We start from the raw sequence: 14,041 nt of genomic DNA, 5'->3' as shown, positions 1-14,041 counted from the left end.
TCTCCTTACTAACCAACCAGTGACATTTTACTTTCTCCATCCTATGAAAAGGAAATGAATAAGTGCTAAGTAAACATCCATTAATTTGAGTTTGTGCTTCTAAGTGGTGTTTTTAATCCATTCTTTACAGTCTTTCTCCATTTCTAGTAGGCAGGAAAGCAGTTTTGCCCCAGTACTGCCCCAGAAATATTTATCATATAGGAATGGCCTAGACCAGGTTTTTGTGCGCATCAAATTAAAATCTTTAGAACATGAGGCAAAGACTGGTCTCTTTGGGGTCTTCTCTCCTCAATCTTTGTCTTCCCCTTTGTGCCTTTGACACGTCACACTATATCCTAAAACACAATTCATTTTTGTAAATGAGTATTCTAAAACCTAGCACAGATTTCACATAAGAATATGACAGCTACAGTTAGTTCCCCATCATCCAGATGAGGGACCTTTTGAGTTTTTCCCTTTTTTGGGGACTTGACCCATGAGCACAACCTCTGAGGGACTATTTGGGAATAGTGATTGACTTCTCTTATTTGCTGTTCCACTCTGGGCCTATTGGCAAAGGAACCCCAAAATGAAAAGAAAGAAAAAAAATGTTCTAATGGTTGGAAGCCATAACAGTGAAAGTGGTATCTTGAAAATGCTCCCTGGTTATCTTTTTGCAGGGAAGTCATTAAAGGCCTAATGGTTTCATGTCAGTACCAGGTAAAAGGGATCCAGGTCACTGGTATGCACAGCACCTGTTGGTCACTTCAGTGGCAAATGAGAAGGCCTTGACTAGTAGTCAATGGCCTTTGGAAGAAGCTCTTTCCCTTGCAGCCTGTAGCACCTTCTCTGCCAGATAAATTAGTGGACAGTGGTCACAGCTAATGAATCATTCATCTCCTGTAGATACCATAGCAATATAGGACATGAGTATACACAAATCTCCAAAGTTTAGGTCCCTCTGTAATTATTAGACTTAATGTGGTGGGGCTTCCTCATGGACAGAAATAGTTTATTTTTGTACTGGGGAGTGAACTCAGGAGTATTCTACCTTAAAGCTATAGCCTAAGCCTTATTTTATTTTATTTTTGTAACAGGGTCTCACTAGGTTGATGAAAGTATCACTACTTGCTGAGACTGTCGCAGGACCTGCAATCCTTCTGTCTCTACCTCCCAAGCACTGGGATTACATGCCCAGCATGGCAGAAATCTTAATATATAAATGCATCACCATTTCTATTAGGCATCACAATTGCCCTAAAATGGTTCTACATTTCAAAGAGATTTCAAAAAATCCATTTGCAAGTGTTATTATATTAATTTAATCAACAAAGAGAATGACAGGAAAACTCAAGTTTTTAAATAACTGCATGACAATAAAATGGTTGGACCACGGTTTATGAAACAAAAGAGATGATACATACTATTACAGTTGGCAATCACGTTTATGAAACAAGAGATGATACATACTATTATAATTGGCAAATTTATGTAACAGAGCAGAAGTGGAACAAGGAGGTTTACCTGACTTATACTTCAGGAAATCATACCACTTGAGTGCTTGTTCATCTTTTTTTTTTTTTTGTGGTACTGGGGTTCCAGGAAACCCTACTACCTCTGGGCTACACTCCCAAACACCTATTTTTAATATTTTTATTTGGAAACAGGGTCTCTTAAGCCAGCGAAGTTGGCTTCGAACCTGCGCGATCCTCCTGTATCTGCCTCCCAAGTGTGGGGATTACAAGCATGTACCATCACGCCTGGCAGTTCATCTTTGATTTGTTGCTTTGAAATGTGGTAAATCTATATTTTTAGACACTGAATGAAATTGACTAAGAGGAAAACATAAATTATTGGTGCCTTAATTTGCTATTGAAAATTGCAGTCAATAATCATGAAAAGTAAATGGCTACACAGTGCAATAGTTGCCTAAGAAAAGGTTAAAATTCAAGTAATCTTTATTGATTAGTCAAAGACAGTAACTAATGAAAATCCATGACCCAATTACCATGTTAAGCAGTTAGCATACAATTTTAGTTGTTTGGTTTTATTCTAAGCCTCAGCCTATTTGATGCTACCCATTTAATGGGCAGATCAGTCAGTTTGAAAGCATGGGAGTACTTTTAGGATTGCAGAATGCCTTGTGTCCACATAATCAGTATTTCAGTAAGACAATTTAAGGTCAGAGGCCCATTCTTTGGCACTGAGGTAAACATATGTACATATAATTTGCAATGTTTCACAATATTTACTGTGTAATTTATTTCTAAGTAGTATAAAACTGTAATATTTCTTAAGAAAATATCATTATATTCATTGTTTATTGTACTATCTATTGCATGATTGTTAAGACCTAGAGCTAAATAAGTTTGAATCATCCTGAAAATAATGAAATTAAAGTATGCAATGTATTTTCTATAAAAATAAAATTAATACTAATCTTTATAGATTGCAAATATCACACTCTAGCACACTCCATTAGATGTTTATGATTGTTGTGCTGTTTTGCTTTAAAGACATGTGTTTATTCTTAGATACATTTGGTTGCCTATATATGTATATATGTATGGAGAGATATCTATAGAAATAGCTATGTCTATATGCATTTTATACATACTTTTCCCAATAGGGTAAAGGCCATCAAGTAAAATATTATTTTATCTGAAAATATCAGCATTGTGGGGAAAATCAGAGTAAATCAAGATAAAGATTTAATGATATTTTACACTTTTTGTTTCCACAGAAATAATTCATCCCGAAGAGCAAATAGAAGAAAAGAAGAAAAGTTGTTTCCTCCTCCACTTTCACCACTGCCAGATGACCCTCCACGTCGCAGAAATGTTAGTGGTAATAATGGTCCCTTAATTCAAGACAAAAATATCTCTATGACTGGACAAATAACCTCTACCAAACCTAAAAGAAGTGAAGGAAAATTCTATGCTACTTTCAAAGGGATATCCATAAATGTAAGTGTCTCCGAAGAAATATTACATTTGTAAGGTAGACAAGTTAACCCAGCTCATATAAATGTATGGACCAGAGGGTGTGTCTCAGGGGGAGGGGAGGAAAGGTACAGAGAAAATATAAATGTGTGTGCATGTGTGTATTTGTGTACACAAAAATATAGACCCTCTGTATATCAAATCTCAATTATTCCAACTCAAGATGGATTTTTTCTTCAAAATTAATTCTCTATCGCATATCCCCAAACATAATACATGTACATTCAAATTCTTGAATATCATTTGGTTCAATCTCTTCCTAACTTGGGGCTGGGGAAAACAATTTTATAACACAATATTTGGCACATATTAGTGCCAAATGTTAGTGAATGTAAAAAAAAAAAAAAAACAAGTGGATGGAATCTTAACTGGGACAGGAATGTCAAGTTATACCCCTCAGCTTTGCAAATATTTTTAAACTTTGCTTTAAAAATACTTACTAAATGTGAAAGAATGTATAGGCGAATCTGTCTCTAAGATCAGATAACAATTATCCTAAACTCAGCTAGAAGAGTATTCACTTCTTTGAATTCTTTACACTGCTACTCAACTATTGCAGATAATTGAATTATTTGATCATTTTTCACATCCACTCACAATGTCTTTTCATTTTACTTGAATATAAATACATAGGCTGTTGAAACCAGTAGCAAAGGTATTTTTGTAGTACTAGGGATAGAACCCAGTGACATTCTACCTCTGCTCCACCCCCATCCTATTTTTTATTCTTTATTTTGAAACAGGGTCTCACTGAGTTGCAGAGTGCCTCACTAAGTAGCTGAAACGGTCTGTAAACCTTGATCCTCCTGTCCCAGCCTCCAAAATGCTGGTATTTCAAGTATGCACCACCATGCCTGGCAGCAACAAGTATCATAATAAATACCAATTACCAATGTATCTACCATTTCATGCACACACACACACACACACACACACACACACACACATATACACACACTCACATATGCAATTTTCTGCATTCATATTCATGTAATATTTTTTAATATAATATGAAATGGAAATTGGTGAAAATCAACAAATTCTCACATGTCTGGCAACTTCTTGGGCCCTGAACCCAAAAAATCCATTTAGCATAACATGAAAGGCTATGAGTTCTCTGAATTTTAAAGACCTCGATTTATATTCCATCATCTGAGATGACTGAGATGATGTACATATCTAGGTAAATTACACTAGTATGAAATTGTCATTTTCCATATTTGGATACATATTTAGAACTGCTGACTATAATGCTGAGAATTAAACCATCTATTTTAAATACTAATTATACTACCAATTCTATTTTTATGCTAAGTGTAATTAATTTTATAAACTCTAAATAGTGCTATCTTCTACTGTAAGCTTTGGGAGGAATTACAAAATATCCATGGAATTGTGTTTGTATGGTGCCTAGTGTATTGTCACAAATAATCTACTATTATAAATAATAATGCCTACTATATTTCTATAAATAATTAAATATTATAAGTGAAATATATGTTATTTTGAAATGATAATGCTTACAGAAATCTGGAGTAATTTCCATAAGCACTATTATGACTGGGGAAACATGAGAAATATGATTATATTTGATCCTAGAACTATGTCACTCTTCCTAAGTATCATTGAACACCTCTAGGTTAATAAAATGAATAAACTTTACTAGATAATTTGTAGGATTCTTCCAGGTGCAAGAGTGCTTTCAATTTTCTGCTCTCAGAGTCTGAGAGCACAATTCTCAATTTAAGCATGAAGTTCTGTTATTAACTCAGTATGTGGGTAAATGTGGAGAGATGATATGTTTATTTGATGTGCATTACCATGGTTATATCTAGTCATTTCCAGTTAGATGTAAGAGAACCAAAATCAATGCCATGTGTGAAGAAAATGTGATTTTTCTGGGTTTTTGTCATATATTGTGGCCATAGAGACAAGTGGCATTGCCTTGGGCTAATTCCATATTTTGGTCTGGCCCATCTGGCTCAAGCAGTGGAGACATGGAAGCTGGCATAGGTCTTTCTTAGCTCTGATAACTCTACATGTTTAAGATTAATGAAATCTACAATAATCTTTAAACTATTTTCCATGTTCATAATTGAAGTCTGTAGATGTGTAGCCTTTCAGCACAATTATCTCAGTGTGTTTTAGATACACAGAATTATCTCATAATCAGAAAGTTGAGGATCAAGTAGAAAAGACCACCTTCAATGTATATAAGAAATATAACATCATGGACTTCCGGGAAGATGGCGACGGAGCAAAATGGGGCTTACGAGCCCCGCTAACAACCAATCTCTATTACCACAAAATCAGCGCCTTTCATAGCCAGAAAACACCATCTGCGGAGAAACAAAAAATGTAATTTTAAGGGACAGAGAAAAAGCGGGCTGGAAAAACGAGACACCAGAAACCAGACCGCAGTGCTGCAGCCGGAGCCGTGGCATGAAGCGGCGGGGCGCCATTTTGCCTTGCAGCACCATGCTCCAGAGAGGAAGGGAAATCATAACAGGGCTCAGAAACCAGAGAGGAGATACGCCGGCCTCATGCCAGAGAACACAGCAGCAGAGACTTACTGCTGGCAGTAGCGGTGAGTTCACCGGACGGCACCAGACTAACACACTCAATAGCCCACCAAGCTCCAGAGAGGAGCGGTAGACAGCGAGCCGAGGTGAGCTGCTGCGGAACAGCTGGGCGGGATTCGGCAGATTTCTCAGCGCAGGGAGCATCTAAAGCTCCCAGGCGCTGGGCTCAGCGCACCCTACAGGGACTCAGAGTGGAGCTCAAAAACAGAAAAGAAATACGCCAGCCTCACGGCCGAGGGCGTGGCAGCGATGCCATACTGATACCGGCGGCAGCAGGAGCGAATGCACCGAGTCCACGACAGCTCCATCTGCACACTCAACAGTGAGTGAAATTGGGGCCCCTAGAGGAGAAATCCCAGTACTGCACTCCCAGGGACTTGACCCAATGGGGGAGTGGTGGTGGCAGAGATATTACACCATAGGAGAACACCCAACATGGCACCCCCCATGGTCTAAAGCAACCTCGATTGACTCCCAGGGTCTGAGACACTGTGATACAACTGAGTACAGGAGTAGTGGGAACTGAGATACCATAGACTCGAGATCCACAGCACCTTATGTGAAGTCGTAGTGACACAGGGAATAACCCAGAGAAGGCACAAACTTCCAAAATCATGGGAAAGTGGAATAACAATGGAGCAATGAATGCCCACAACCCCACAACATCAGAACCTGATAAAACAGAAATTCAGAGATTTATAGAAGATCAAATCAGGAAAATAACTGTAGAAATAATAGAGGTGTTTCTAAAAGAATTCAGAGAGAGCCAAAGAGAGATAAAGGATGCAATTAATGAAGTAAAGGCCTCAATTCAAAGTACAAACAACCGATTAGACAACCTGGAGAATAGAATCTCACTCCTAGAAGATGATCATTCAAAAAATGAACGCATAGTTTCTAATTTAGAAAAAAAAAATCTGACAGCAGGAATCTGACATTGAAGAAATATGGGACGATTTTAAGAGAGCTAACCTAAGAATAATTGGAATAGAGGAGAGAAAAGAAGGTGAAACCAAAGGGATTAACAATCTTTTTAAGGAAATAATAGCAGAAAATTTTCCAAACATAGAGCAAGAGGTCGATACACAGGTCCAGGAAACTTATAGAACTCCCGTTAGAGAGGATCAGAGAAGAGGATCCCCACGCCACATAATTGTCAAAATGACCAATGTGGAAGCCTAGCAGAGAATCTTAAAGGCAACAAAAACAAAGGACCAAGTGACATTCAGAGGCAAACCAATTAGAATCACTCCAGACTTCCCAAACCAAGTCATGAGAGCCAGAAGGGCTTGGAGTAACATATTCCAAACTCTGAAAGAAAACAACTTCCAGCCAAAAATTTCCTACCCAGCAAAACTTTCTATCAAATTAGATGGGGAAATAAGAAGCTTCCACGAGAAACAGAAACTGAAGGAATTTATGTCTTCAAACCCACCATTAGAGAAAATACTCAAAGAGATTAACTACAAAGAAGAAATAGGTAACACACACCAGAACCAGAGAAACAAGATTTTCCATCCAACAGACAACTAAGATTGGTTATCTGTGGAGATTCATTATTTATGTTAGTCTTTTACCTATCGCTAAATTGTATTGTTTGCTTTTATTGTTGCTAATTTTTAGGGTTTCTAGTTGGAATATTAATATACCTTCAGATATAGCATTTGGAAATATTTTATCCCATTCTATCAGTAACTTTTAACTCTGTTTACATTGTCTTTGGATATACAATTTTTTTTATTTTTTAGGGAGTTTATTTACCCTTTTGTTGTCTGTGCCATTAAAATCATATCCAAGAATCACTGCCAAATTCAATGTTGTGAGTTTTTATGACTCAGATTTTCTTCTAAAAGTTTATAGTCTAAGATTTATATTTAGGTCTTTTATCTATTTTGAGTTAATATTTGTATATGTGTTAGGTAAGGGTCAAATTTTATTCTTTTTCATGTAATTATTATTTTTCAACAATATTTAGTTAAAAGATTAGTATTTCCTCCACCAAATGTTCGTGGAAACCTTGTCAAAAATAACTTGACAATATATGGAAGAATTTATCTCTAGGCTTTTATTTAACTCCAATGGTTTACATATCTGCCTTTAGAACAGTACTACACTGTTTCAATTATTGTAGTTTTATATGGTTTGAAATCAGAAAATATACATCTGCTAGCTTTGTTCTTCTTTGATATTGTTTTGGGTATCTAGAGTCCATATTCCATATTAGGATAGATTTTTTCTGAAAAATAAATAAATAAATGTATGATAGATTCACCTAAAAAAAGAAAAGAAAAAATATTATCTGGTAAGAAAGAAAGCTAAAAGAAATATTGAACTGTTATCTTTTAGTCATCAAAAGCTTGGTATCAGACAAATGAAACTGTTTTGTGAGATTACCATCGTTAATATTGGATAAATTGCTATAAATCTAGATGTCAACCACTAAGCCAAGAATGGGAAGGAGGGATGGGGAGGGAACGGGATGGGGATCGGGTAGGGGCTAAGTGGGCGATGTGTGCATTTATGTCTACAAAAGTATTTTCTTTATACCATTATGATGTATGAATACATTGCACCAATAAAAAATAAAATTAAATTTAGAAAATAAAAAAAGAAATATAACATTATGCTTTTAATTTTAAAGTGAAGACTTTCACTGAGGAAAGGCTGCATGAATAGGAGCATGTATGCATTCAGCAAATTATAAAGAACACTGGGCCATAATCTGGAATATATACACCATGGAGTTTTATTCAGCCATGAAGGAGAAATAATTATGACAATTGCAGGCAAATAGATTGAACTAGAAAACATAATGCTAAGTGATGTGAGCCAAACTCAGAAAATCATGAGCTACCTGTTTTCTAACATATGTCAAAGCTATAAAGAAAAAAAAAGAAAGGGGACCTTATTTAATGTCATTATGCTTGCCACTCTAGTTGGGGTTAGATGGAATCTCAGGGTAGTTTTGATTTGCATCTCCCTAATGACTAATGAATTAGAACATCTTTTCATTTATCTATTGGCCATTTGTATCTCTTCTTTTGTGAAGTGTCTATTCAGTTCAGTTGCCAATTTTTTTTTGATTACCAAGCAGAGTTGGAAAGCATTTTATTGGGCAAATAAATGTCCAGAGTGAACTTTGTGACAATGACCTGTGAGCCACCGAAGCACAGGATCGTGATGAAGTACAGCTGGGAGTCCACACATTAAGATCTCTCAAAGCTTTCACACTTTGGCTTACAATGACCATATTATCAGGATTCCCAGTAGGAAGAACTTAAGTTCCTACAAATAAAAATTAGCTGGTTTATATATTGCTACCTTACATTGTCCAAGAGAAAAATGATGAAAGTATCATCTGCAAACATTAACAACAGTCTGTAAATAAAACCTGGTTTAACAAAGAAGTCAGGTGCTCATTTCTTGATTGGGTTATTTGTTTTGCTACTGCAGAGTCTTTTGAGATCTTTGTATATTTTGGATATTAGCTAATCCCAATCAGAGTGGCAAGCAGAAAGAAATCAAATAACAACAAATGCTGGTGAGGATGTGGGGAAAGTGGAACTCTTTTTTACTGTTGGTGGGAGTGCACACTAGTTCAGCCACTATGGAGATCAGTGTGGATATTCCTCAGAAAACTGGGAATAGATCCACCATATGATCCAGCTCTACCACTCCTGGGTTTTTTTCCAAAGGGGTTGAAATCAGATAACTATAGTAACATGTACATAACTATGTTCATAGTAGCACATTTTGTAATAGCCACAATATGGAACCAACCTAATTTTCCATCAACACATGAACATATTGCAAAATTATGGGAAATACACACAATGGAATTCTACTCAGTTATAAAGAATAACAAAATTATATCATTTGCAAGAAGTTGGAAAGACCTGGAGAACATTATGTTAAGTGAGTTCAGCCAAGCATAGAAAGAGAAGGGACATATGTTTTCTCTAATATGCCCAAACTAGGTAGTATTAGAAATACCAGTACAACTCCAAATATTGGATGGGAAGCCTTAACAAATCTAGAATGGAAGGATAGGAGAGGAAGAAGGCTGAGGTTGATTATTGGAGATGCTACATTTGAATATGTGTAAAAGTATGAATGTAGCATGGTAAACCCGGACACTCATAGTTGGGAGGGGGAAAGAGGAACTGGGGGGGCACCAAGCACTGTCTGAATGTATACCATTTTCAATATGATACACATAACAATAAAAATAACAAAATAATAAAAAATAAAAGGGACCTCATGAAATCTTAAGAAGTGATATCAGTAGAGTAGTGAAATAGGATTTGAGGAGGGAGGGAGAGGGAAAAAAGGCTTCAGAAAGAAACAGGTCAAATAATGCTATGTGTGTATATGAAGGTATCACCACAAGTCTCACTAGCATATATGGGGAGGAAGGAGGGTGGGGAGAGAGCACATCAAATGACATTATGCATATTTATGAATGTATTACTTTGAATCTCACTACCATATATAATTAAAATACATCAAAACATTTTAAAAAGGAAATTAAAAACTTAGAAAAGTAACATATTCACATCATAAAAATGTATTGTCCTAGTCATTTTTAATTGTTTTATTGGTGCACTATAGTTATACATCTTAATGGGATAAAAGACATGTGGAGACATACATGCACACATCATACAATTAGCCATACCCAATCCTTTCCTCATTCCGTTTTAACCCTCCTTCCCATGCTTGGCTTAGTGATTGACTTTGATATGTTTATTTAAATACATCAAGTGCTTAGAGAGTTTCCCTCCCCTCCCGTCCCCTCAGTTAGGTTGCCTTATTTGCTCCTCTTTAGAATCTTCTTCTTCTTCTAGAGTACCTCCTGTTACCCATTTCTCCCTAGCTTTCACATAGTGTATAGTTCAGTAATATTATTTTACATTACATGTAGCCAGTCTCCAGAATCCTTTTCTCAACTTGAAAAACTGAAACTCTGTACCCATTAAACAATAATTCACCATTTCTTCTTTACCATAGCACTTGGCAACCATCCTATAGTATTTTATTGGTGCATATTAATTATACAGAATGGTAGGTTTCATTGTCACATATTTGTGTACAGATAAAATCATGACACATTTTTATGACACATTTGTTGATTGACATCAAGGTTGGTTTCATAATTTGGCTATTGTGAATTGTTCCTTTGACCATGGATATGCATTCTGATTTTAATTATTTTGGAAAGATGCAAAAGGGTTACCATAATTTTAAAATTAAAAATAAAATAAAAATAATCTAAATTGTTATAAGTCAAAAAAGGAAAAAAAAGAAGACATTTTGAGCAAAGATTTCACATAAAACAAATCAGGAAAGTGAAAAAAGCAAAGGCACATTTTTTTGTTTGTTTGTTTTCTGCCATGGTTTGTGGAAGGAAAACATTGGAGACTGGGTAGAATGATGAAGGCAGATCAGGGAGGATCTTGAATGTTGATGCAGGAGCTCAGCCTTGAGTTTTCCTTTGGGTACAGGCCATCCTGCTTGTTCCAACACACCTAGCCTGTGACAACCACATTTCCCTGCCGGATTTTGCCATTCTCAATTGGATTTTTTTTTTTTTTTTGGTGAAATGAAGAAATCTAACCTTGTAACAGGGAAGACCATTCCACCATTAATATAATGATGGAACTAGTTTGGTTTAAGAGAAATTTGAAATGCTCATGGGTCATCTTGGTGGAACTGTCCAGACGTGATTACTGCAGGTCTGGAGCTTTGGAGATAAAATAACATTGAAATATACATCTAAAAATTACTTGCGTACTGTTGAATCTGTGCCGGCACATACAGGATTGACAAATCTGATCAATGAGGAAGAGTGCTGTGGAATGAACTTTGAATCTTAGTGATATACCAACTCAGAAGAGTAAGAGGAAGTAGTACTATAGGTAGAACAGGCAGGATTGTTCCACAATTGCCAGATGGGGAGGACAGAGTCTGTCCTGTAAATGTGATAGGTTATCTTGTGAAATGATACTGTCACATAATTACAAATTTTGTCACCCGTTTCTTCATATGGATTTCATCCCCACTACAGCAATGCCCATATAAAGTGAAGTTTTTGATGGGCATGGTGGCATATTCTTGTAATCTCAGAACTCTGGAGGCTGAGACCACAGGATCAGCATTCTCAGACAGCCTAAGCTACTTAGGGAGGCCCTTTGTGACTTAGTAAGATTCTTTTTCAAAACCAAAAATAAAAAAACTAGAGTGAGGCTCTCATAAATCTTTTATTCATTTGAATTTTGGCCTGATAAAAATAAGGTTTTACCACCATAAGCCTTCAAACCAAGGCACCGTCACATGTAATTCACTTAAACAGAAACCAAGGAGAGCCTCACATGAGCAGAAGGGCTATATCAGCTTTGGGTAAACTGGGCAGTGGTTATTATATTGTACTGCATGGCATTTTTGGATTTTGATGGACCATGTCTGATATTTTTCAGAGTGTGACTTGAAGACTTTACTTGTTCTTGAAAGCTTTGGGACTGGTTGCATTATCTAAAATGTTCCCATTAGAGCCAGATGCAGTGGTGAATGCATGTATTCTCAGTATTTGGGAGGCTGCAACAGGAGGATCACATGTTTGAGGCCTGCCTGTTTCAAAATAAAAAAATAACAAACTTATGAGACCCTATTTCAGAATAAAAAAATAACAAAGGAATGGGAGTGTAGATCAGTGTGAGAATATCCCTGAGTTCAATCCCCAGTACTGATATACATACATACATATATATATATATATAGTCACATTAGGGTCATGGACTCTGATTGCTCTCTTTCTACCCCTTTATCCCTATTTTTTTTGGTGGTTTTTGGGATGGAACCCAGAGGCATTTGACCTCTGAGCTACACCCCCTGCCCTATTTTTTATTCTTTATTTTGAAACAGGGTCTCACTGAGTTGCAGAGGGCCTCACTAAGCAGCTGAGGCTGTCTGCAAACCATGATCCTCCCATCTCAGCCTCCTGAATGCTGGGATTACAAGCATGAGCCACCATGCTCGGCTATCCCTATATTCTATATTCTTCCTTCCCCTTTCACCTCACCTTTCCCACTGGATTTAGACCTTTGTTACACCTGTTTTATTGAGATGATGGGATTGTGTAATCCCTGCACTTGCCTCACTTGGTGTTTGGTGTCATCAAAGAACAAATGCTCGTGATTCATGGCATTCAAGAAATATAGCAGGGTCACCTTTTTATAAACTGTGTGAATTTTTCTCTTCTTGTTTTGTTACTTACTGTGCTTAATATTCAATAATTTATGAAAAGATGTTCTAAAAACCTGGACTTAGTGGAAGCTATTTGTATTCCTTTTTCCCAGGAGGGAGACACTCCAAAAAAGGCTGCCTCTGCCACCATCCCTGTCACCAACACTGCTATTGCCACTGCCACTGTCACTGCTACTGCTATTGTCACTGCCACTGTCACAGCTACTGCCACCGCCACTGCCACGGCCACCACTACAACCACCACCACTACTATTTCCACCATCACTTCTACTATCACTGCTGGCCTCATGGATAGCAGTCACCTGGAGATGACCTCCTGGGCAGCCCTGCCCCTTCTGTCCAGCAGCAGCAGTAATGTCCGGAGACCCAAGCTCACTTTTGATGACTCGTATGTTTTCCCCACATTATCACGGACATGGTTTGGATGTGATCCTTGGGGTGGAGAGAGGGTAATATGCATGTGTCACTCCACTTAAGAACTGATAATATGCATGAACATGGTAATATGCATGTGTCATCCCATTTATGACCTTAGCATTAGGTCCTATAGCCTAAAAGGTATATCCTTAGGTCCTATAGCCTAAAAAGTATATCCTCCTCCTCCTCCTCCTCCTCCTCCTCCTCCACACACACACACACACACACACACACACACACACACACACACACACCTCTGTTCCCACCAAGAAATATCTGGCCCATTTTAATTATGGAGCACTGTTACTATATCCAAAGGCAGAAGCAGGTACTTACTCTTGGGTTTTTTTGTTGTTGTTGTTGTTGTTTTTTTGTCCTTTCTTATCCATGTCCTCAGGTACATATAGATTTATAAATTTTTTTTGTTGTTGATTTGGACAACTGTAATGATTGGGGTTGGAAGATGTAGTTATTTATTCTAATGGGCTATTATGCACTTTTGATTTAATTTACAGTATTATTTTAGTTTGGTTATAATATGAATGATAACATCAGTCTGCCTTTTTGTTACAGGCATTGTATTATAATGGATTTATAATAAAATATTTTGACTATTTTTTTCTTAACAAAAAACTGAGCCACTTGTTTGTGAAAGAGCTTTTTTGTTTACTTAGGGTTCACAATGCTGATTATTACATGCAAGAGGCTAAGAAACTGAAGCACAAAGCTGATGCACTGGTAAGTTTTCTTCTTCTATTGCTCTGTACCCACTACAGTATCATGCTTTGAAGGAAAACA

General features: G+C 36.9%; 1 protein-coding gene across 4 annotated transcripts in view; it reads left to right on the top strand.

Annotated features, from left to right (window-relative positions):
* AFF2 (ALF transcription elongation factor 2) overlaps positions 1 to 14,041 on the top strand; it is a gene marked incomplete at both ends in the record, with an annotated part of 650,103 nt that overhangs the window by 611,962 nt on the left and 24,100 nt on the right. For 3 of the 4 annotated variants that reach the window (XM_080718539.1, XM_080718537.1, XM_080718536.1), the window contains 3 exons: positions 2,723 to 2,945; positions 12,919 to 13,214; positions 13,918 to 13,981. In XM_080718539.1, the coding sequence (XP_080574665.1) occupies positions 2,723 to 2,945; positions 12,919 to 13,214; positions 13,918 to 13,981 (583 nt within the window). The remainder of the gene's footprint in view (positions 1 to 2,722; positions 2,946 to 12,918; positions 13,215 to 13,917; positions 13,982 to 14,041) is intronic. The other variant, XM_080718538.1, reaches the window with a different exon arrangement.

Source organism: Muscardinus avellanarius (genome assembly GCF_963383645.1).
Source record: "Muscardinus avellanarius genome assembly, chromosome: X".
NCBI lineage: Eukaryota > Metazoa > Chordata > Mammalia > Rodentia > Gliridae > Muscardinus > Muscardinus avellanarius.
This window is presented reverse-complemented; position numbering and strand designations above follow the sequence as displayed.